General features: G+C 37.4%; 1 protein-coding gene across 1 annotated transcript in view; it reads right to left on the bottom strand.

Moving 5' to 3' along the window:
* The window catches only part of LOC146004968 (regulation of nuclear pre-mRNA domain-containing protein 1B), a 33,590-nt gene that overhangs the window by 8,563 nt on the left and 1,759 nt on the right, over positions 1–23,268 (bottom strand). The window contains exons 2-4 of the mRNA XM_083144045.1: positions 18,529–18,768; positions 12,301–12,506; positions 6,292–6,391 (exon numbers count right to left, since the gene is read on the bottom strand). Coding sequence (XP_083000171.1) covers positions 6,292–6,391; positions 12,301–12,506; positions 18,529–18,768 — 546 coding nt within the window. The remainder of the gene's footprint in view (positions 1–6,291; positions 6,392–12,300; positions 12,507–18,528; positions 18,769–23,268) is intronic.

The raw sequence follows: 23,268 nt of genomic DNA, 5'->3' as shown, positions 1-23,268 counted from the left end.
CTCCTTAAACTTGTATCTTCTCATACAATATCTTAAGAAACTAAAAGTTAAAATACACAAAACAGTAATTTCGCCTGTAGTATTATATGGATGTGAAACTTGGTCCTGTACATAAAAAGAGATAGAAAGAATATTTGAAAATAAAATCCTTAGAAAAATATTTAGACCTAAACGGGATGAGGAGACAGGTGAGTGGAGAAGGATACATAATTTAGAACTGTATAAGTTGTATTCATGTCCAGATATTATTAGGATAATTAAATCAAGAAGACTTTGGTGGGCAGGCCATGTGGCATGAATGGGAGAAGAAAGAAGAGTTTACAGGATTCTTGTTGGGAAACCTGATGGTAAGAGACCTGTAGGCAAATGGGAGGTATAACATTCAGATGGACCTAAAGGAAATCGGTAAGGATGGAAAATATTGGATTTATCTTGCCCAGGATAGGGACAGATTGAAGGCTTGTGTTGCTGCAGCCATAAACCTTCGGGTTTAAGAAGGCTAGAGAGTTAGTTAGGAGTAATAGTAAAATAAAAATTATATTAAAGAGGAAATGAAGAGCAGACCTCATTCAGGTATTACTGACAGAGAATCTTGTATCTGCCTAATCATGGAAGAATCCTGTGCACATGCACTTGAATTCAGACTGCTGTCAACTGACATTGGTAGATACGATATATGCCACCGTGCAGAAACAGAATGCCATTTTGGGAATAATGGAAATAATTATGCTATCAAAAAGTATGTTTGCATCTAGTACGTATGTTCTGAGTTATCCAGTACAGATCAAGTTACTTCATATTTATGAGGTAAAGGTAAAAAAAAAGGTAAAGTGCTCCCCTGTGCTTAGCACCATGCCATGAAGGCGTATAAGGGGTGTGAGGGTAACGCCCCACACTTTGTTGATCTGGTCGTGAGTGGGGGTGATGTGATCAGCATCACACCCCTGACTGCCTTTACCCCCCAGGGTTTCCCCCAGGTACCCATGTCATTCGATGCTGGGTGGGCACCGGGGCCGCTTCCAACGTTAGAAAAGTTCCTGGATTTGAACTGGTTGGGGATCGAACCCGGGACCTTTAGCATAGTGGTCAGATGCGTTACCGACTGAGCCACTGCGGCTAATGAGAGAGAAATAAAATATGTACTTTGAGAAGATTACGAGTAAGAGATGTTCAAAAACAAATTTTTAATACTCTCTTGCTGAAAAACAGTGCTAGATTATACACCTAAAATTACTTGTCAATGTAAGAGATTAAAAAAAGAAACCTGAAAGATAATAATTTTTCAAAGTAACAGAACACAGAACTTCACCAGGTTTCTGGGATTTTCTAGAGGGCGAGTGAGGAAGCATTGATTAGAAGGCAACAATGTTGCCAACTACGCTATCAGGGAGGTCCAGTTTCATAAGTGAATTTTTCGAATACTCTTAGCAAAACTGATAATCTGATATGGCATAATGGTACTGTACTTCTATTGTGTATAAATGCTCTTAACAATTGGTCTCCTACAACAGTAACGGTACACCACAATGGTGTAATGTGCCAGTACAACTGTGAAAGAACACCTTTCATGGAAAAAATTATCTAGGTGGGACAAAACATTTGGGATCTTTCTCAGGATATCACAGAGGGTAGGATTTACATCAGGCATTTAACAACTCTTCCAAAATTGATAGCACTAGATTAATTTTATATAATAAAATAAAATTTAGAAAAAAATCTTCATATTCAGAAACCTATAAAAATTCATTAACCACACCATTTCTAATGAACAAAATGTACCCATGTTAGTAAGAAATTGACTTGACACAAAAAATTATTACATATTTCCAAAAGTTCTAAAAAGGTAAGCATTATAGTGTGCATGTTTTTGCCACTTTTGCATTTTCTTGAATAAAAACAGTATCAGAAAGTAACAAATATCTTCGAAGAGCAAGAAAAGATACATAACGTGATTCATAAACTGATTCCCACTAGTGGAAGCAAAAAAAAAAAAAATATCTGTTAATATGGCCTGCAAATGAACCATTTGCAAGATAATTGGGAATATATTGTTAGGATGCATCACCGATATGCTTATTTATACCCATGCTCATTGTGTACTGTTATCTTGTACACTTGTCCACTATATTTATTTATTTAGCAAAAGATCCTTAATAGAACCAATAGTACCAATTACAAAGGATCATATTAAAATCATTTATAATAAGAGATTAAATATACATTTTAAAAATTACAAAAATACACAATTACAATATTACAAAATTCAAAGCAAAAGATAAAAATGGCAGTAGGTATGTTACACAAAGTAACAGAACAAAATAGAAACACAATATAGTACAATGACAGCAGAGTACTGCTAAATACTTTCAGATTAAGATTAATTACACAATTTGTACAAATATCACATCCATATGAGAGTAAATAAGGCATGACTTTAAATACATAGTATCGATAAAAATAATATAATACAAACACAGCTTCAATCAAATTTACTGTGAATTTAAATGATTAGGCAATGACAATATATATATATATATTTATTATTGAGCTATATGTTATAAAAGGAAGTGCGAAGTCTACTTTAATTCCCTTTTGAACAAGGTTGTTATAATTTGTGCATAGTCTGATAACAACTGAAGATTTATGTATACTGTTTCTCGATTTATCAATAAAAAAAGGAAGCAAACACCTAAATTTTTTTGGCTTAACATTAAGTTTAAAATACTGAGCTATTAATCTTCTAGATTTCAAAAGAGGCACCTGAAAATCTACAAGTAAAAAATTATAAGAAATTCTATTTAATACTGCTGAACGATTATACTTTTTAAAATACAAATACACACATATTAATGACGTAATACTGTTGAAATTAGTGGAGAACTAAATATCAACAATAGAATGCTTATCACTGACGTATTTGTTGGGAGAACTACCCCCTCCCCAAAAAAAAATATCTCTACAAATGGTGTTTGCCCCGTTAACACAATTTCAAGTGCACAGTATTGTACAACGGAAGACACATCACATGCTGTGTTGCAGAAGGTGTTCAAAATATTGTTCTTCCATCTGCAAGCAACATTGTACTCTTTCAAACACACCCCATTCATTTCTTGACAGGTATCCTCAATTTGGTGCTACAATTCCGCAACTGTTTCAACAGGAGAGCTGAACACTATGCTTTTCAGATGACCCCAGAAAAAAAATCCAAAGGATTCAAGTAAGATGATATGGGAGGCCAAGGTGAATGCAACCTCGACCAATCTATTGTTGACCATATCTTCAAGTTAGATGCCATCGCAGAATGACAGAAAAATGTACCGGTGCACCATCATGCATCACAATACAGGGTTAGCTTAAATGATTCATCGGGTTGCAAAGCACTGTGTATTTACAAGTATACGACGTACAAAGACGGGTGATACATGAAAAGATACATACACTCACCAAGTTGTACAAGCCCGCCTCGTGGCTCGTGTGCACGCTAGAAGAAAGGCCTGTGATGGCACTCTACAAGATGGCGGCAATGCAGGAGAAGATTTTTTGTGTGTTAGAATATGCAAAGTGTTCATCAGTTACGAGAATTCAGCTGCATTCGAACGCAAATACGAAAAAGCTGCATCTGGTCAGCAGAGCATTTTGCGGTGGTTTCGCAAGTTTTGTAATACTGGTTGTCTGTGTAAAGGGAAAAGCACGGGGCGACCACGTGTCTCTGAGGAAATCGTGGAGCGCGTGAGACAGAGTTTTGTGCGCAGTGCACAAAAATCAACCGTTCGTGCAAGCCGTGAACTGGGCATTCCGCAGAAAACAGTGTGGAATGTTTTGCGGCGGCGTTTGCATTTCAAACCCCACCGTGTGCAACTGTTACAACACCTGACACCAGATGATTATGCCCGCCGATTGGAGTTTTGTACCCGAATGCAGCAAGCTATGGAAGATGATGATGACTTTGCGGGAACATTGATATTCAGCGACGAGGCGACTTTCCATCTGTCGGGACAGGTGAATCATCACAATGTGAGAGTGTGGGGTACTGAATTGCCGCATGTCTGTGTGGAGTTGGAAAGGAATTCGCCAAAAGTGAATGTCTTCGGTGCCATATCCACGACAAAGGTGTATGGCCCCTTTTTCTTCACCGAGCAGACGGTGACAGGTTCCATGTACCTGGATATGCTGCAGTTGAGGTTGTCGCCACAACTGACTGTTGGACTTTCATCTTTCAACAGGATGGGGCTCCCCCTCACTGGAGCACAATTGTCCGCGCCTTTCTCAACAGAGAACTGCCACATCGCTGGATAGGGCGTGCTGGTTTAGGTGATGTTCCTCTGTTGCCATGGCCCCCCAGGTCGCCAGATCTCACGCCATGTGATTTCTTCCTGTGGGGTTATGTTAAGGACAAAGTTTATGTACCCCCAAGGCCAACAACACTGCAAGAACTGCAGGAACGCATCACAGCCGCTGTGACGTACATTGACGGAAACATGCTAGTGAATGTATGGAGGGAACTGGATTACCGTTTGGATGTGTGTCGGGTGACCTAGGGTGCACACATTGAACATTTGTATTTGTAGAATGTACCAGAAACTTGGTGTGTGTATCTATCTTTTCATGTATCACCTGTCTTTGTATGTCGTATACTTGTAAATACACAGTGATTTGCAACCCGATGAATCATTTAGGCTAACCCTGTACATTCATAAATTCCCAATTAACCAAGCTTTCCAGATACTATTTTTGCTCCTATTATAGTGTACTTTCACCCTTACAGTTTGGACAATCAACTATCAATCACCGTGTATATTATTTCAAATACCATATTTACACGTGTATAATAAGCACCCTGGTTGTTGATGGGGAAAAGTGACAAAAAAATTTATCTCTTGTATATGCGCAGTATAATCCAGGTTCAAGAAATGGCTTTCTTAGTTGTAGGCTGTAAAGCTGTTGCTATGCCAATCAAGAGCTAGTAACATCATACCTATTCAATGAGTCACCTGTTGCTACGTGGACCAAGAGGAGAATATCCTCTTGTGTAAATAGTAAGTCACCAACCCAAGCCACCTTTCCCCTCTCCCTTCAATGTGTTTAGCATCCCAAAGCTTTCACTCTCTAACCACGTTGCTTGTTCTGTAATAGTAGAAAGGGAGATCAAAATTACATTATGGATTTGCAGTGTTCAGGAAGTTATTTTCTGTTATTTCTCGCCCAACAAATACCGCTGATAAACATCCTATGTGATGGGAGGTGCATGCTCGAAGTCTGTCAGAACGGCATTGCTTTTCTTGTGTTGCAGAACATTATATTACAAAGAGAAAAATCGTGGAAAATGGCCTTTAAACTTTTATGCGTGGTTTTGCTAATTTTCTCTTTACTAAAAAGAAACCCTTCAAAATATATACTTTTCTCATGACTGACATAACATTTATAAGAGGCCCATTCAGGACCCTCAAACTAGCAGTTAGCAGAACAAAATTTCTTTCATTAAGGCATTTACACACTCCATATATGTTATATTATTTGAACAGTAATACATTTTAATTATTATTTTCCTTCTCCTTATCTTTTCTTTCATCCAAAGTACCATGAAAATCAGAATGTTCCTTCATTTTGTGATGAGTTTATTTCAACTGCATTCACATTCATGTCGTCATCTTGAATGGGATACTGTTGCCATATTCAGAAACTACAGAATTCAAGTTTTACAACAATATATAACATGATAGGGTTCTGTAAACATGAAAAAAATATTCCGTGCATAATATGTACCAAAGTTTTTGGGTGCAAAAATTTGGGAAATAGTGTGCATTATACATGAGTAAATACGTTAATCAGCAACACCTTTTCACCGAAAAGTAATACAACAATTTAAAAGTAGAAAAAGCAGAAAATACAGTTCAATCTCAATTTTATGTTTTTCAGGGAACCAAGGTTAAAGAAAAGACAACATAAAATGTAAAATTGGGGGATAATTTTATAGTATTTTGCTATATTGAGAGCATAAATATTTAATGTAAGCAGAAAAATGTAAAATCAGGGTTCCACTGCATTTTTCCAATTAAAATAACAATTTTTGCTCTAGACAAAACAAAGAAAAAAAATATTTTCCATTTTTTAGTGAGAATTTTGCATTATAAACTGTCAGCCACATTTACAAGTTCTTCCATGACACAGTTGGGTCCTCATAAGCAATTTTTGTTTATAATTAGCCAAGCACTTTCTATTCTCAAAAGAGAAAAAGGACACTTGTGAGGAAGAAGCTGCAAATGTCTGCCTTACACTAAATTTGTTACTAACCTTGCAGTTTGGACAATAAAGAAACTTCTGATACTTCAGGAGGTAAACTTGCTATCCTTTCTCTCACTGCTGCATCACTTGAGGCAGAATTCTCGAGATCCTATAGAATTAAAAGTAATTCATAAAACTACTAACAATTAGAAGTGGGCTAATAAGAAAATTGTACTAGTAAGATAACAATAGACATTAAAATGATACCACGACTCTCTATGGAATAGAAGAAAACAATAACAATATAAGCATGAAACATACTTAAGAATCTGCATTCCTGTTTACTTTGTTGGATGAGGACAGTGGTCCCCGAAATTAATCGAACAAATTAAAACAGGTACGTGCATACTTAAGCACACTGTCGTTCCTAACCTACAGTCAACTCAGCCCAGGTCTTACAAGTGGTTTACGTAGACGTCACACGAAACCTCATGTTGACGTCACTAGCGAAGCTGTACCACACTGCAGTTTACGAACAAAGTGGAATATGGTATGGTGGTTCGTCTGCTTGACTCTTGAGCTGATGCACGTTTGAAAGCAATTGACTTACTGTCGAAAGTAGTATTAGGTGTAAATGGAACTAAATCTCACCTCTATATAAAGCTCTGGCTACAGTAACAATGAATAGAAGATTTTGACAACTTTTAGAAATTGGCACAAAAAATAACCGAAAAAATCAAATCAATAAATAACTTTATGTCTACGTATCAAAAATAATTCTTTTTGTAGTATTTTATCGATTGGTGTATTTAGTTTAGTGTACTGTGTATTAACACCAACTAATAACATTGAATTATGGCAAATGAAATTACTTTTAAACAATATTTATTTCATTGCAGTTCAGATCAAAAACTACTTTTTTCATTGTTTTATACCGTATGAATCCCAATGACGAGTGGTCTCATCAGAGGATGAATGATGAGTAGTTTACATTACCCATTGATTAATTGGTTAACAGTTTAGGTATTCATAAGATCCCACGAACTTTAAGGTTCGTTACGATACTTTTCTCTCTTCGGATACCAGTTTTTGCATATTTCTCCCACACATACATTTACGGAAAGAATTATAAAATAATATTAACTACACCTTTTCCTTCAGTTGTCTTTCTGATTTACGAAGCCATCAAGTAAATGATTACCGTCCATTGAAAGCTGCTGTGTCGTGCTTTCTCTTAGTTTTCATTTGCAGTCAGCCAACTCAGTTGTATCGAGAATGGCTTACAAATCTTAAGAGCCAAGTAAGCCTGATACGTCACCATGACGTCAAGGAACCGGAAGTTGGGCGAAGCTAGCTGTACTTGGATTGGATTCTACAACAGATGTCACGTATCGTGTGTATATTAATATCTTACTGTGCCTAAAGTCCTGCAACATGAAAATCGTTAAGTAAGATATACGTATACAGGCCGAGTCAATTCGAATGCTGATATAACTGTATCGGCTGATACCACTGACATTTACAGATCAAAGCCAATCTTTTTCCAGCATTTTGCTCATTCACAGGATCTGCAAAAATGCTGTACGACAATTTCGTGGAGTCTAATGATTCTGTAAATCAGGCAAAATTTGAAGTTTCCATTAATTTTTAAACAATATTGTGTGGAAAATTACGTAACAGGTATTTTCACTTTCTGTTGCAATCTTGAATATTTTGAATCGTAACTCTGGTACATAGGGCTGTGCGATATATCGGTATAGTCGATATTTTTAAAATATCGAAGCATTGATATCGTAAAAATATCAATGTCGATATGTAGGCATTGCTGCTCTTAAATTTGTCGGTATTAAAATACATGTTAGTCTGTACATGCAATCTGTTGCACTTAACGGTACTTTGCAACAGCAGAGAGCACAAAACAGTACAGAATTTACACTCGCCCCTGCTCGGTTTCCACGTCACTTCACAAGCCTGTAGGTCCAAACTTCTCCGTACTCACACTCAGCCAGTAGTAGAAGCAGAATGGAAATTATAGCCTTTCCCTTTGTCGAGCTTTGGTAAGAAAAAGGAACGTTCAATACATGGCAGTGTGGCACTCTCTTCAGAAATCTGTGAGAAAGCCAATTATTGGTGGTGTATCACTATTGTAAGAGATTATTTTATCCTGGTTTCTTAGGACTTGGCAAATTCTTATTTTGCATTAACAACATCATAAATAAGAATACAAATGTTGACTCGTACCTATACTGTTATGAAATTTATGATTAATAATGACTCGATAATGACACCTATAATGTATTACCGTTTCGTTTGTAGTTACTTTTGTCACTAAGATCACGACAGCTATACCTACAGGCTACATGGTGTGAAAAAATGTATGTGCCAAAAAGCCACATTTGCGGAACTGTGGTTGTGAGAGAGTGCTTATCTTAAGAAAGAAATATGATACTAAGAAAAAAAAATTAAAGAAAGCTGAATCTGACAGACACAAAAAAAGTAATCTGGAAAGAGGCTGTTGATAGGAAGTGTATGAATGAAAGAAGAAAGAGGAAAGGCTAGTGGCTTATATTTAAAAAAAACTTCTAAACACTATGCACCAAATTATATTTAGACTAACAACATTAATTAATTTATTTAGTTTTTTCATTTTTGCCAGGAGAGAGGGAGACAGGCCAACAGGGGAGGGGGGTCACCCTGCCTCTTCTGACACTGACACTGCTTGGGCGTCAAAATGGTGCCTCGAACAGAAAAATGTTATTACAAAAAAAATCCTGCGACATGCTGTTTACACTAAATCGGGATGAGGCTGATACTTGCCGTCAAGACCTAGACTGGTGTTTACAAATCTAGTGGAGACCTATAACGAGTCATTTAGAACTCGAGACTGAGTCTTGGCCAACTGTTGTATTGTATCGTATCAAAACCATTACTAGAGCCTGGAAGTTCAGGCATTTATTTTCGTTAAAATAGGCAGGCAAAAAGGCATTTATTATGTGGAAAATAGGCACTGAAAATGAAAAAAAAAGGCAAAATAAACCGAAAAAAAAGGCAGATTTGGAAGTCACTCATTTTTTTAAAAAATTTCTGGCAAAATGTTAAAATCTACATTGGGAAGAGCATTTCATTTTTCTCCATTTTGATTGCACGTAACTACAAGGTGTTTTTTTTAAGTTCTCAACATTCATTGATAGTCGTCTGTCAGAGAGAATGTTTTTCATAATAGAAAATGATCTTTCTACTTCGACAGAAATTATTGGAGCATACATAAAATAAGCTAATGTAGCTGGACTCATTTCGGTAACAGCATTTTCACCTTTTAGAATATCACAAATTGTTTTCAATTGTTTCAAGTTCACATTTGCACTCACTACCCGTTTGCACTTTTCCGCAACAGCTGACCCCTTTTCTCTTGGCACGTCCATCATCTGCTGCATAGATTCCTCGAAGATTTTCATGGATGTCTCTGCCAATGCACCATAATGTGAAAAAATAAACGACAGTTCATTCTTCAGTTCTGAATAGCACAGGAGTTGTTTTTTTTCACTTCACGAATTGAAGCCGCTTCATTTTCTGGAAGAGCATCGATCACCTCACTGATTTTTTCAAGGTTGTTAGCATAATATATAGCTGCTGATATCCAGGTTCCCCATCTCGTCAAGACTGGTTGTGGAGGTAAACTAAGCTCAGGTGCAACTTCCTGAAATTTGCTGAGTGCAGGTGTTTTGCTTCAACATGATAACGCCAGTCCTCATTCTGCTCGTGCAAACATGAAAACCATCGATGACCTACGCTTCAAGTGCCTACCACATCTGCCATACTCACCCTAACTTCAACAGTGGGCACTTCATCCAACAGGCAATCACATGTGTAGCAGCTGCAGATTTATGCTTGGCTGTTGACACATGCTGAGACACCTAAATCCTGAAATACACAGTATTTTGCATAACGTTACGTGTGTTGCCTAACCCTATGGCAATGGCAGAACCCAACTGTTTCCATGTGTCAAGTAGGTCCCCATTTGTTCTCGCATTACTGGGACAACACCAAAATTTGGTTGGCTCCCATAAGAATCGACCCATTTAGCTATGTGAGAGCCCGTAAATTAATTCACTTGAACCCGAAAATTTCAGGAAGTTGCACCTGAGCTTAGTTTACCTCCGCAACCAGTCTTGACGAGATGGGGAACCTGGATATCAGCAGCTATATATTATGCTAACAACCTTGAAAAAATACAGTCCCATCATTGTGTTACTAAAGTGTCTAAAATCAGAAATGGCAAAACATCTCCCGAAAACATTGTGCATAGGCCCATTGTCTAGTCCAGAGAGTGACACATGCATGTAGACAGAGGCTGGCATTCTTGCATCCCATGTCAATTTGCATCGATGATGCTGCAGTATTTACATGTGATAGAAAAAGCTCTGATTATTAGAGATATGACTGCTACCAAATATTTATTTCCCTATTGCATATCTAAGGACATTGTTACGTGTTCTACATGTTTAATGTGTGTGTTTCTATAAATATTCTTCAGATCTGTGTGTGGGGGAGGGGGGAGAGAGAGAGATAGATATCCAAATGTTGTATACAAAATATACATAGGCTATTTGGAAATCAACCTACGTTTCACTGGTACGAGCGCATGGGTTACTGCAACATCCTGGCACATGTGCAGAAGTAAGCGGTCACATGTTGGTTCATATCACCCCCAGTTTTCAGTGCTTGGTGTGCAGCGAGCAGAGAACGATGGCTGGTGTAATTGCTGCTCCCGCCAAATGTGAGGTTCGCGGTGCGATCCGCTTTCTTCAGGCTGAAGGACACAGCGCAGGTGAAATCCATCGCACAATGAGTGCTGTGTATGGAGAGAAGTTCCTGAGTGAAGGTTGTACGAGGGAATGATGCCGGAAGTTTTGAGAGGGACGAAATGATGTGCACAATGAAGGTGGCCAGGGAAGACCGTCTATCGTGATGGATGGCATTGTGCAACGTGTGGACAGAGTGATTCGCAAGCAATGCTGCGTCACGATATTGGACTTGTCTTTTGAATTTCCAGAAGTCAGGCGAACAACACTTTACAAGATTGACTGTAAAGCTGGGTTATCACAAGTTTTGTGCAAAGTGGATACCCAAGGAATCACCAAGGGGCACAAAAAGAAGTGCATGGGGTCGGCATTGCAGTTTCTGGAATGCTATCAAACAAATGATGATGCTTTCCTGTCCAAGATCATGACAGGTGATGAAATGTGGGTCCACTTTGAAAAGGTTTAAAAAAAAAGAACAGTCGAAACAATGGATGCATACGAACTCACCAAACATACCCAAAATGGTGCGACCAATGTTGTTAAAGAACAAACTTATGGCAACAGTGTTTTCTGACCGACAAAGGGGGTCTTATGGAGCCTGATACGACCATCACTGTGGCAGTGTAAACCTTAAAAAACTTTGATGGGCGATTCAGAACAAGAGGTGAGGAATGTTGTGCTCGGGGATTGTTTTGGTTTACGATATTGCACGCCCACACACAGCCGCAGTCACACATTTCCGAATAGCTCTTGTATGTAAAAAATATCCAAATGATGTTTTGTAAGTGTCCAGAGCATATCCTTTTCTTATTCACAACGTATCTGAATCAAATAAAAATATCCAGATGACGTCCTGTTCATATGAAGAAAAAGTGCCAAAACGTAAAAAATAATCCACAGAATATTTATTAAACATTCTCCCTGTTGGGTATCCAGAACAGCACATACTTCAGTCCCAGAAAATATTTCTGGATCAATTTAAATACAGTCCAAGTTCAGTATTGAAATGAAACAATGTGCAACTTGGACCGAATTTAAATTGTGCGAGAAAAAAGGGTCCGGTTCTGTTATGAAACCCAATAGAAGCCATTAGAATTTATGAGTTCCTGAAAATTTAAGGTCCAGGAATTCTAAATAAATTCAATTCTGGTCTGGCAGAGAAAATAAGAAAGCATAAGGAACCATATTATCTTTAGTCTATTTATGGATTATAATCAGGTCAATACAGTATGACCCACAACCACCGACCAACCGAAAAGAATAACAACAATCTTACCATTAGCGCTCTTACTAGTTCCTCTGGTTCTGGTGGATCACCTGCCGGAGTACGAGGCGACAAGGTAACGTGTAATTCTTTAGTTCCATCAATCTCTACTTCCACTTCAGTCTCAGACTTTTTCCTTACTCTCTCTTTTACCTTTTCTTCTTCAACCCTTTCTATCCTGGGTTTTTTCTTCGGTGGGTCCCCTGTACCTCCTCCATCTGTGAAGATGAAAAGATAGAATCAAAGTTTCTGTCTGCTTTACCACATTAGTACTCATGTAAACTATGAAAAAAGACAACTTGAACCTACTCTAGCAACTCATGCATTTTGACAAGCGATTCCCAAATGCAGCCTTCCTTCCATGTACTAAAACCTGGACTGCAGTTTGCAGACTAACAAGGTTGTTTGCTGTCTGTATGTATCTGTGATTGTCCCTTCATCCTTCTCATATCATCACATTCATCCTCATCTTCCTGATTAGCCCAAAGTGGTACAAAAAGGGAAGTAATATAAATTAACTCAAATTAATTTGACAATTGATTAATTTCATCACAGTCAGTCAAACGTGGCATAAAAGCGATACTAAATAACTTTAAAAAAAAATGCTACTTGGTTCAACCTCATATGCATCTGCTTACATCACATCAGTATACAAGAAGATATTATGCTTTTCAATGAGATAGTATTAATGAAAAGTATACACTGTTGTTCAGTTTTGCCCAAATTATGCAGAGATTGACTAATTGGAACTGGACCTACAGATTAAAGACAGATTAAAACAACTACGTGCCTCCATCAGGTATCAAACTTACTCTCTGTAGTAAATACAATTTTCGACCATTATGTAACTGGTGATGGTTGGTTCTATATTACACTAGTTAATTTAAAAATGTTCCTACAGTTTCTTTGAGTGTGTTGCAATTTTGTCAATTCAATATCCAAATTTGTTGCTTAATTGCCTGTTTCTGTACAGTTATACTATACAGTGGCAGCGACGGAAATCTTTACGTAAGTACAAAAAAAAAGCAACAAAAACAAGGAAAGTCCGATTTTTCTTTGTTTTATAGCTTTCAAAATTTCACAATCTTTTACGAGCATGTACAACTTCTTGTAATCTTCTGGGCATTGAATCTGCCAAATTTTCAAAATAAGTTTTGACCATTGCACCCACAACTTCTTCAGCAGCTCTTGTAACTCTGCGATGGTAGATGGTTGTTTTTCTTCAAATTCTTTCTTTAATTGATTCCATGCATTTTCAATTGGGTTTAAGTCGGGTGAGTTACCAGGCCATTCAAGAACTGGTATGTTATTGTCATTCAAGCACTTTGTAACTGATTTCTTCCTGTGAGTTGGCACACCATCATGCATACAGTACAGACATTCATGAATTGCCCAGAATGTCCACATGTGTTCTTCCAATACATTTATGTATTGGTCCCCTGTCATGGTTACGTTCTTGGGGAGAAAATACAGCCCCCCATAAGTACCACTGAATGCACCCCATACCATCACACCATCACACTAGCTGGATGTTTAACAGTTTACCTCGGATCATACCGTGACACATTTTTCGATCTTCTCACAATTTTTGAAACTGATCTAACAAGTGTAAACGTGCTTTTGTCAGAAAACATTACATGTCGCCAGTCTTCTGATGTCCAGTGTCGATATTTTCTGCAGAAATTTAGCCTTTTTGACTTCATAGGAGAGGTTACAAGCGGTTCCTTGGCAGCACGACGAGCTGGTAAGTGAAGGTCTTTCTGTAGTCGATATTGTATGGTGCGGATGGATTCATCACTTAGCAGATCTAGATGCTTCTTCTTCAACTGTGTGGCCGTAATCCATGGATTTGATATAACTTCACATTTCAAAATCTTGTCGGTTCGTGGTGATGTTTTTCTGGTACCCCCAGAGCTTACTTTCCATTTAGGTGTTACGATGCCAAGGTCGTAAATAGCCTGTCTTGAAACTTACAAATCAGCTGCAACACGAATCACAGGCATATCTTGCTGAAGTCAAGGCACTTCTCTTCCATTGTCAACTTCTTCCTCCCCATTGTCTTCTTAGGCAGAAACAACGAAATGATGAAACTGCACACTTCTGTAACACAGAGAAATTGTTTGCACTGAAAACCACAACCGGGACTCCTTTTTCTATGGCCCCCTTGTAAAGACTGTTAGCCAAAGCATAACCACAACACTGTTCGCTGTTGTTCATTGAACAATCACAAGATTATAGACCCCTCCCACTTGTTCATTTCGGAGTATAACAATGGCACAGTTGGTGCGCGCGATAAACAAGTAAAGATTTCCATTGCGGCGACTGTACATGACTAAGTATTATTATCCCCTCTAGGGTATAAAAATAGGTTGTTTTGTGTAAATTTCATTTTGAAAGAAATTTTATCCCCAGTTCATGTAGTACTTTTCAACCACTACATTTTTGATATGTTATGTTGAACACTATAGTACAGAAGTCCATGAAAGCTCTCATTAAAAATCAGTAATTTCCATACAGGAGACTTTTTTTTAGTATTCTCATCTGATTCAACACTTCGTTGGTCACTAACATTGTTGCAAGTTATCTAGTTGTAGAGTAAGGTGATGTAAAATAATTTTTAGTTATTTTGTATCTTAAGATGGGTGCAAATAGCCAGCAGTGCTGACGTATCTGCATATATTAATGTACAAACAATGTAAAATAAGTAGTGAAAATCAAACCAAGAGAAGATTTACGATTTGTAATGGACAAGTTTTAGCATGTTCCTGACTTTACTTCTACATTAGCTCTTGAGTGTGATTTTCGACGGAGAGCACTCGATGAGATGTCTTCGTGTCCTCTAAATCCCTTATTTGGAGTAAGGGCAAAACGATTAAGAAAGTGTGGATTGTTTACTTCTTAGCCATGACCATAAGAAGCACCATCAAATATGGGACTTCCTGTGTTTGACAGGAGGCGACAAAAATAGTTGAAGCCCACCATCTAAGTATAATAACCGCAGAAAAATGGTAAAAAGTGTGGCAGATCTGAAGTGCGACCGGAGATGCTGTCCAGCCTCTGACCCAAGATGACCATTCACTCAGCCAAGTCCAGGCTGTCTTCAGGCACTTAGAAGATGGACCAAAATCTACACTTTCAGCTCACTAAGTATCGCTAATCTACCTTTCTCTCCAAGCAGCTCCCTTACCTTAACACTTAGGTAGAGAAACCTATCATATATCAATCACTATTCTTCTTATAATAAATCTTGTTATTGTTAATCATTACTTACGTGCCTAATTATGTCTATACCTTACAGGTTTTCCTACTTAGTATTAAGTAAGAAAGATGCATTCTTTTACAGCTCAAACCCCAGCCATCCAAGCTATATTTCCTGGCGGTAATACAGGGGGGGGGGGTTAATCTCTTACAACTACAGATTTGAAGATCAGAAAAGCACGATAAACACCCAAACCTATATTTAAAGGTGCTCAATCACAAAATATTCTTATGGAAAAATACATACACTGAAAAGTTACGAAATCTAACAGTTTTATACTCTCAGAGCAGCTGTGGCTAACAAATTGAAATTTCTCCATACGTGAAATTTAATGGCTCCTGGCAACATCAACAATGGTGATCATGTTGGACTGAGTAAACTACATTGTCACATTACTTCTTACTTCTCTATCAACTACAGGGTAAAGAGTAAAATGTGGCATGTTTGACATACATGTTTCATTACTAGGGTATGAATTTTTACCTATTTGCCTGTTTTATTCCTTTGTAGTAAAACATAGGCTTTAATGTTTAAGTTCGTTTCATGGTGTTTCTAGTCTGAAAAAACAATTTTATAGTGCCTATAAATGCATATCTTGAGGTAAGCTTTTGTTTGTGTTCAACTGACTGCAATCTGGTATTTGCCATATTTGACGGTTGCAAGGGATGTCAAATCTTTGGAATTTTCAAATATCCCTTAATCAGGATGAGCAAATTAGAAAACTGATTCGTGATTCATACTTGCACAAGTCAATCAGTACACAGAAGGTTCCATGTGTGATATCAAACAAGGAGTACCACAAGGAAGTATTCTAGGACCTATCCTATTTTCCCTATACATCAAAGATTTTAATGATGCACTAAAACACTGCAAATACCACCAGTATGCGGATGACACACAAATATATATACAAACACCATTAAGAAACAGTGCAATGGCCCTAGAAGCATTGCAACAGGACCTCAATTCAATATCTAAATGGTCTGAATGTAATGCACTCAAATTAAATTCATCCAAGTCTTACATTTTAACTTTAGGCACAACGAGTAACCTCAAAAAGTTAGAACAATTAAAACTCCCCCTCCCTACACTGAATAATTCCAAAGTACAGAAAGTAGAAACAGCACGCAACCTTGGCATAACATTGGACGAGAATCTACACTGGGGTCCTCATGTCACGCACACAATTAAAAACTCGATAGCCAAACTGAAATCACTTTTTCCATTCAAACATATGCTAAGCAAAGAAACGAAAACTCATCTAGTCAACACACTTGTAATGCCAAAAATTGATTATGCTTCCCCCGTATTTATGAATATCAACAGTGCCCTAAATTACAAGCTACAAAAACTTCAAAACAGTTGCATAAGATTTATACTGAATGTCAAAAGAAGAGAACATATTTCCCCGTACTTACAGGAACTTAATTGGTTAAACGTTAAGAATAGGAGAACATTTTTGGCATTGTCGTTATTGTACAGGATCCTGTACAATAAGGAACCAAGATATTTATATGATAAAATTGCTCCGTACAGGAAGAGAGGAAAACAAATTAATCTTCGTCAAAAAACACAATTCACGATTCCTGTACACAGAACAACATTCTATGGAAAAACTTTCATAGTCACCGCAATAAAAGAATGGAATGACCTCCCCCCACCACTGACCTCAGGGGAGCTTCACCCTGGAACACACAAATTAAATCTAAAGAAACATCTACTGTCCAAACAATAGTGTCAGGATTTGTCTTTTCTGTAATGAATAGGAATGAGGTATTGGTTTTAGTATTAACTGTAATAATTCTATTCTAATTGTGGTTTTAGATTTAAGTCTGTACTTTCAGTACATTAATTGTTTTACATTATAGGTATGAATGTTTTATTTTTATTTTTTACTTTTATTCTTTCTACTGCGAACAATGATTTTCAAGAAGTGTTAAAGTGTCAATTGTAATATGTGTTTTTTTTAAGGGTTTGTTGTAAGAACGGCCCGCGAGGCCGAAACACGCCCTCTCAATAAAGACGATATTATTATTATTATTATTATTATTCATGAGCTGGGTAAGGGTGTTCCATTTGTCAATCAATTTTCATTTAATCGTCCTCCATTCTCATTGTCACGATTAGGCAAAATGTCAGAAAAGAAATGTAAAATAAGGAACACATAAAAAAAGGCTCCCAAAAGAGTGACAGCTTTTATAAAAACAGAGTTTTTAGCAAATTCAATTTTTTTAATCTTAGGGTGCCTTTTTATTTTATACTTCCCTTTTCAGTGCCTATATTAATCATTTTTGGTGCCTATCTGAGAGGTTTTAGTGCCTATAAATCTGCACCCTATTCAAAGGATGGAAGAATAAATGTCAACCATGTAAATATGAACGTTTTTTTTATAAATCTATATTTCTTTCGTAGTTTATACTCACTTATGTAGAACACTGTAATTGGGCATTAGCCTGTTGTGGTCAATGAATAAATAAATATTACTGTAAATTGTTGCTGTAAGATTTATAAATTAATAAAAAGGGACTGTAAAATTATGTTAATACTAGCTGATCGCCCAGGTATTTATTTATCCCAATCTTCTATTAGACAGGAATATAATGAATTCTAACTATAGTGTAAAATGAACTTGGGAGTTGAACGGCATTGGGAGAGTCACTATTCATGTTAGCGACCCCAAAAACTATGGATGCCACACTAATATCGGTATATATATATATATGTAAGTATCTCTTTATATTATGTTTTGTATGTGGTGGTTCAGAACTGAAACATTCAATCATACTTATATTATTATATTAATGTTTTTGTTTTTAGTAACTATACTTTCATTTGTGTACATTTACAATGTACTTTAGCATTGACATACTTCATGTTTATCAGAAAATATGGAATACTATAATTGGGTATTCACCTGTTGTGTTCAAATAAATAAAACATAAATCTCAACATAAAAAAAGAACCAAATATTGACAACTTACCTAACCCCTTCTTTAACTCCTTAATTAACTTGGGTTCATACACTCCTCTTTCCTCCCATACGTGCAGCAGTCGACTCAGACCTTTCTTTGTTTTATCATCCACTTGTACTGATCCCATGTGTTCAAATGCTTTTTTTAGGATACCTCCATATTCTTTTCCAAATTCAGGTCCTTTCTTTTTGCTGTTCTGAATGACATCATTGGCTAAGTACATAAATGTTAATTTCCGATGTTCTTTGGCTGAAATCGAAGATTACACACATTACAAATAGAAAAAAAATACCACACTCATAACTAAGATATATTGATAACAAAATACTAGTGTTTGTCAATATCAGTTGTATTGATCCTTGAATATTTGAGGTATTATCAAAAAGCCCCCAGAATGGTGATGTAGTACTAGTGTTGTACTGACCTAAAAGGCCATCATGAAAAGTAGGCAAACTGAGGATGTCTCAGAGGCACTGTCATATGCCTCTGTTGCAATTTAAACATAGGTAAAAGTAAAATATTCCTGGATTTTGCAGCATACACGAGGGATATACAGGGGAATGTGGGGGAATGGTGCCATACATTCTTCTAAGACATTCTGGAGGTGCTGTGATCAGCACCATGCCCTGACTGCCTTTACTTCCCAGGTACCGATTTATTTGAGGCTGCGTAAGCCCCAGATCTGCTTCAAGTGGGGACAGGGCCAGACCTTAGATCTGTTGGTATATAGCAACAACACACAAAGTCAAGAGATGAGACACTTCATGTAGCTTACCATGATTTGTTAGTCTGTGCATAGTCTATGGTCTGTGTATCTTGGTTTTTTTTCTAGAAGAACAACGGATACACATGTATGTGTTTATTCTGTCGTTCTGGTTTACATGTGTATGAACTTTCATTGTATAATATATCCAATTTGACTAATAAAACAACAAGATCACCCACCCTGGGAATCGAATCAGTCTCTCCCACATGGCAGTCAGACACCCTAGTGACTACACCACCATGAATCCCAATTTAAAAATAGATGTAACAAAAAGTTTCTAGTAGAGAAACACACCCCACTCCCATAGCAGCCACCTTACTTACTTGATCTAGTAACGGCATCATCAAAACTTTAGGGGAGGAGGATGTTTTCTTTAAAATAATATAAAATTTAATATGTAGCCTATATGTATATTTTTCTAAAATTTTACAAAGATTACAGTTTGGCACTATACTGCAATATGTGTGATGGAGGCAGGGGGAGAATATATGAGTATTTCCTTAACCTAAGCTTTTAATCCATTAGATGAAGAGAAGGAAGAATTTTATGAGGACAGAGAAAGTACAGTGCTCATTAAAGCTAAAAAGGAGTGACTTTTAGTAATAGGATAGTAGTAGTAGTAGTACAATGTCTTAAATACGTTTATGGGGATTATGGCATGATCTGGGGGGGGGGCTCAAATAGCATGGGCACCACTGCTGGTACCTGCAGAATTTTACCTATTCCCTACTCCAAAGGTGCGATTTTGTAGAAGGAACAGTAGTTTCTTCCAAAGAAATGCTTCCTGCAATATTAGGCATTGGAACAAATGCAGTGGTGCAGATGGACAATACTTTCAATGGTCAGACTTCCAATAGGAACACCTCTGATGTAGTTTATGGACCTTACAAGCATTTAAACATGCTTCTTGATGTAACACATCAGGAGAAAATGTTTAAATGTTTCTAAAAAGTGTGGTAACAGTTTCATAGATCGGAGACACATTATAATCGGATATTTTGTGTTTCGCATGGTTCGTACTTACCAATTGTGTATTGCGGAACATAGTGCAAGGTGTCATTATGCTATTTACACGAAAACAAACGCAATTTTTCACATTCTGAGTGCTTTTTTTTTATTCCTTTCTTCGCTTGCGTGACACACAATATGGCGGGCACATCTTGACTCAGTTTGTGGGTATGCAGTGTTTCAACCTTCTACACCGAAAAATAACTACTGTCGTGTTCGTTACCGGTGGAAATTTACATTATGCACAGGTAGCTGACGTATAGCCCCACGAACCATTATGCACGGTAGCTGACCGATAGCCCCACGAACCATTTCCGATAAGGTTAGGTTAGGTTTGGTTACGTTAGGCAAGCATAGTAAAAAGGGGGGGGGGGGTTGAAACACTGACAGGGGCTTAAGTCATCAAACATACGGAGCATCCGGTTGTCGTAGGGCAAGCAAATGAAAGCAATGGCAATCGTGCGTCGGTGAGATATTTCTCTTGAAAAATACATGATTTCCCGGTCAAATATATTCCACGATGAAAGAAAATACCTGGACGAACGTTGTAAACCTTGGAGAAACTCATTTCCGGAAGTAGTTTCTTGTGTAAATTTGAAGAAATGTGTCTCCGATGTATGAAACCGTTACCAAAAGTGTAAACTACAAGAGGAACAATTCAACAATGCAAACAATACATAGATACAAGGACTAACACTTAACTCAGAGTTAAATTGGGTTAGGTATGCCTGTGGTATGGTCGCTACTAGTGTTGGGCGATATTGAAAAAATCTTCCAGGCTATATCAACGAGACAATATAGCATCACGATATTTTGACGATATATCATCATGATATTTTAGCAATATAGGTATACCATGTCAGCATTATATCGTCATGATATTTGGGAACATATATCGTGGGGATTATATATTGCTGTTATCATGATACAGAAAAAACATTGTATCGTCTGTGACCATATTTTCTTGATGATATATCACAATATCAAATTTCTGATATCGTCAGTTGCTACTGTGACAATTGACATGCCAGAAGTCAAAGGTTGTCTTAAGCTCTCTTTATGCTTAGATAGAGTAGTTGGAACTGGGCCTAAAATTTAAAGCAGACTCCGAAACACTGTGAAAATTGCCTCCACAGGGGACCCTTTGATTACACGCTAATACCATTACACTATGGCATCGGAATGCACTAATTGCCATGTCAATAGTAGCATGAAACTGAATAGACAGAAAACCACTCTGTGGGCCAAGGCATACCACGCAGCTCTTTGTTGAGTGACACACTAACCATCACTAGACTAGAGTCTGCTGTACTATTAGCAGACTGAAATATGGAGTGGTCCCAAGCCTATCCACAAAGAAGGCAAGGTGGCTAACCATCTAGAACTGCGGGAGTAATTGAAATTGAATATCGGTTGGACATGTGTGCCCTCCAAACAGATCACGGGTGTTCAACAAACCTTTGAAGTTGTATCTACACAATACATAATTTAATTTGCATCGCTGTCCTTCCTTTTGATTCATGATTTTCTAAATATGGAAGTTCAAATGGAACAAACTGTGTACATACAAATATAGTGTACGTGAATAATCAGAAATGAGGAGAATAATGAAAGCAAAGCTTTCACATGGGCACAGGTAAAATTTTAATTGGCTCATGTGAATATGGGAGAGCACATACAGGATTAAGACAAGTCCACAGTGGGAAGGTGTTTTGTGTGAAATTCAGGTACGTTTTCCGTATCCTGGAAACTTATTTCTTCAAATTTAAAAGTTTAGGGCTCATTTGGGGGCAGGTGACTCCAGCCAATTTCTAACATTCCTTTAACAGGGAGTCTATAGAGAAAGCCAGGGAGCTGGAGCGGAGCATAGCGGAGGCGGGGCCGAGTTAGCGGTTGGGGCGGTAGGTCAATTACGCCCCTGAGTCCAGAATCAGTGGGAAATTTGGACTCAAAAATTTCAAACGAAAGTAATATTTTAGTTTAAATTTCCCACCAATTCTGGGATGGATAGGCCCAAAAACCATTCACGGAATGTTCCGCGAAGCAGATAGATAAGTACGAATGTCAAAAATTGACAAAACTAAGAAGTTATAGGTGTCCGAAGGATAATAAACTGTTACCTTCTAATTTTCTCGTATCAATTTGGTCACAATGGTGTATGGTCGCTTCCCATATAAATGTTGCATCATCCGAGGTAATGAATTAGTTGCACTTATATCATAGTTTACAGCAGTGGTTCCCAAAGTGTGCATCGTTGCACCCTGGCTAGCTTTACAGGGGTGCCGCAAAATGTTCCAATATTTTCACTGAAATGACACTTACTTGTTAGTCCATGCATGGTTTTCAAATCGGACCACTGCACCAATCCAAATATGTCCTTATTTAGTACTTTTGGTAATTATGCAGTATCGCCCTAACACCTCTCACTTGTTTCTTTCCTTAATTTTAGCATTGATACTTACACATTCTGCATTGCGGAAGATTCATGAAGGTGAAGTTATGCCTTTTCCATGAAATAGTGTCAACTTTTCATATTACAAGTCATTACTTGTCTTCCTTGTTCCGGTTGTGTAACAGAAAATATGGCATGCACTCATCATGGATCATCGTGCGTCGTGCTTGTGTTTTGTCGATTTGCAGTGCGCAATCATTGTTTCAAACCTTAATGACTGAAAATTACGTACTATTACGATTTTTGGTACTACTTTACTATACCTGAGACACCTGGAAATGATTCCTTTCGCACTTTTTTACATTGCTAACGTACTATTCTGCATTCCGGAACACTTATTTAGGTGAAATAATGGAATTCGTAACGAAAATAATGTATAGCCTATTTCTTACATTTACGAGTACTTACTGTTCTTGTTTAATTCCACACACAACATGGCGGTAGCTTACCGTTGATCGCAATAGCGCGTCGGAAATAATTTTTTAAAAATTAAAAACACTTTAGAAATTTTAAATTGACTTTT

This window comes from Lepisma saccharinum, chromosome 22 (genome assembly GCF_977018435.1).
Source record: "Lepisma saccharinum chromosome 22, izLepSacc3.1, whole genome shotgun sequence".
Taxonomy (NCBI): domain Eukaryota; kingdom Metazoa; phylum Arthropoda; class Insecta; order Zygentoma; family Lepismatidae; genus Lepisma; species Lepisma saccharinum.
This window is presented reverse-complemented; position numbering and strand designations above follow the sequence as displayed.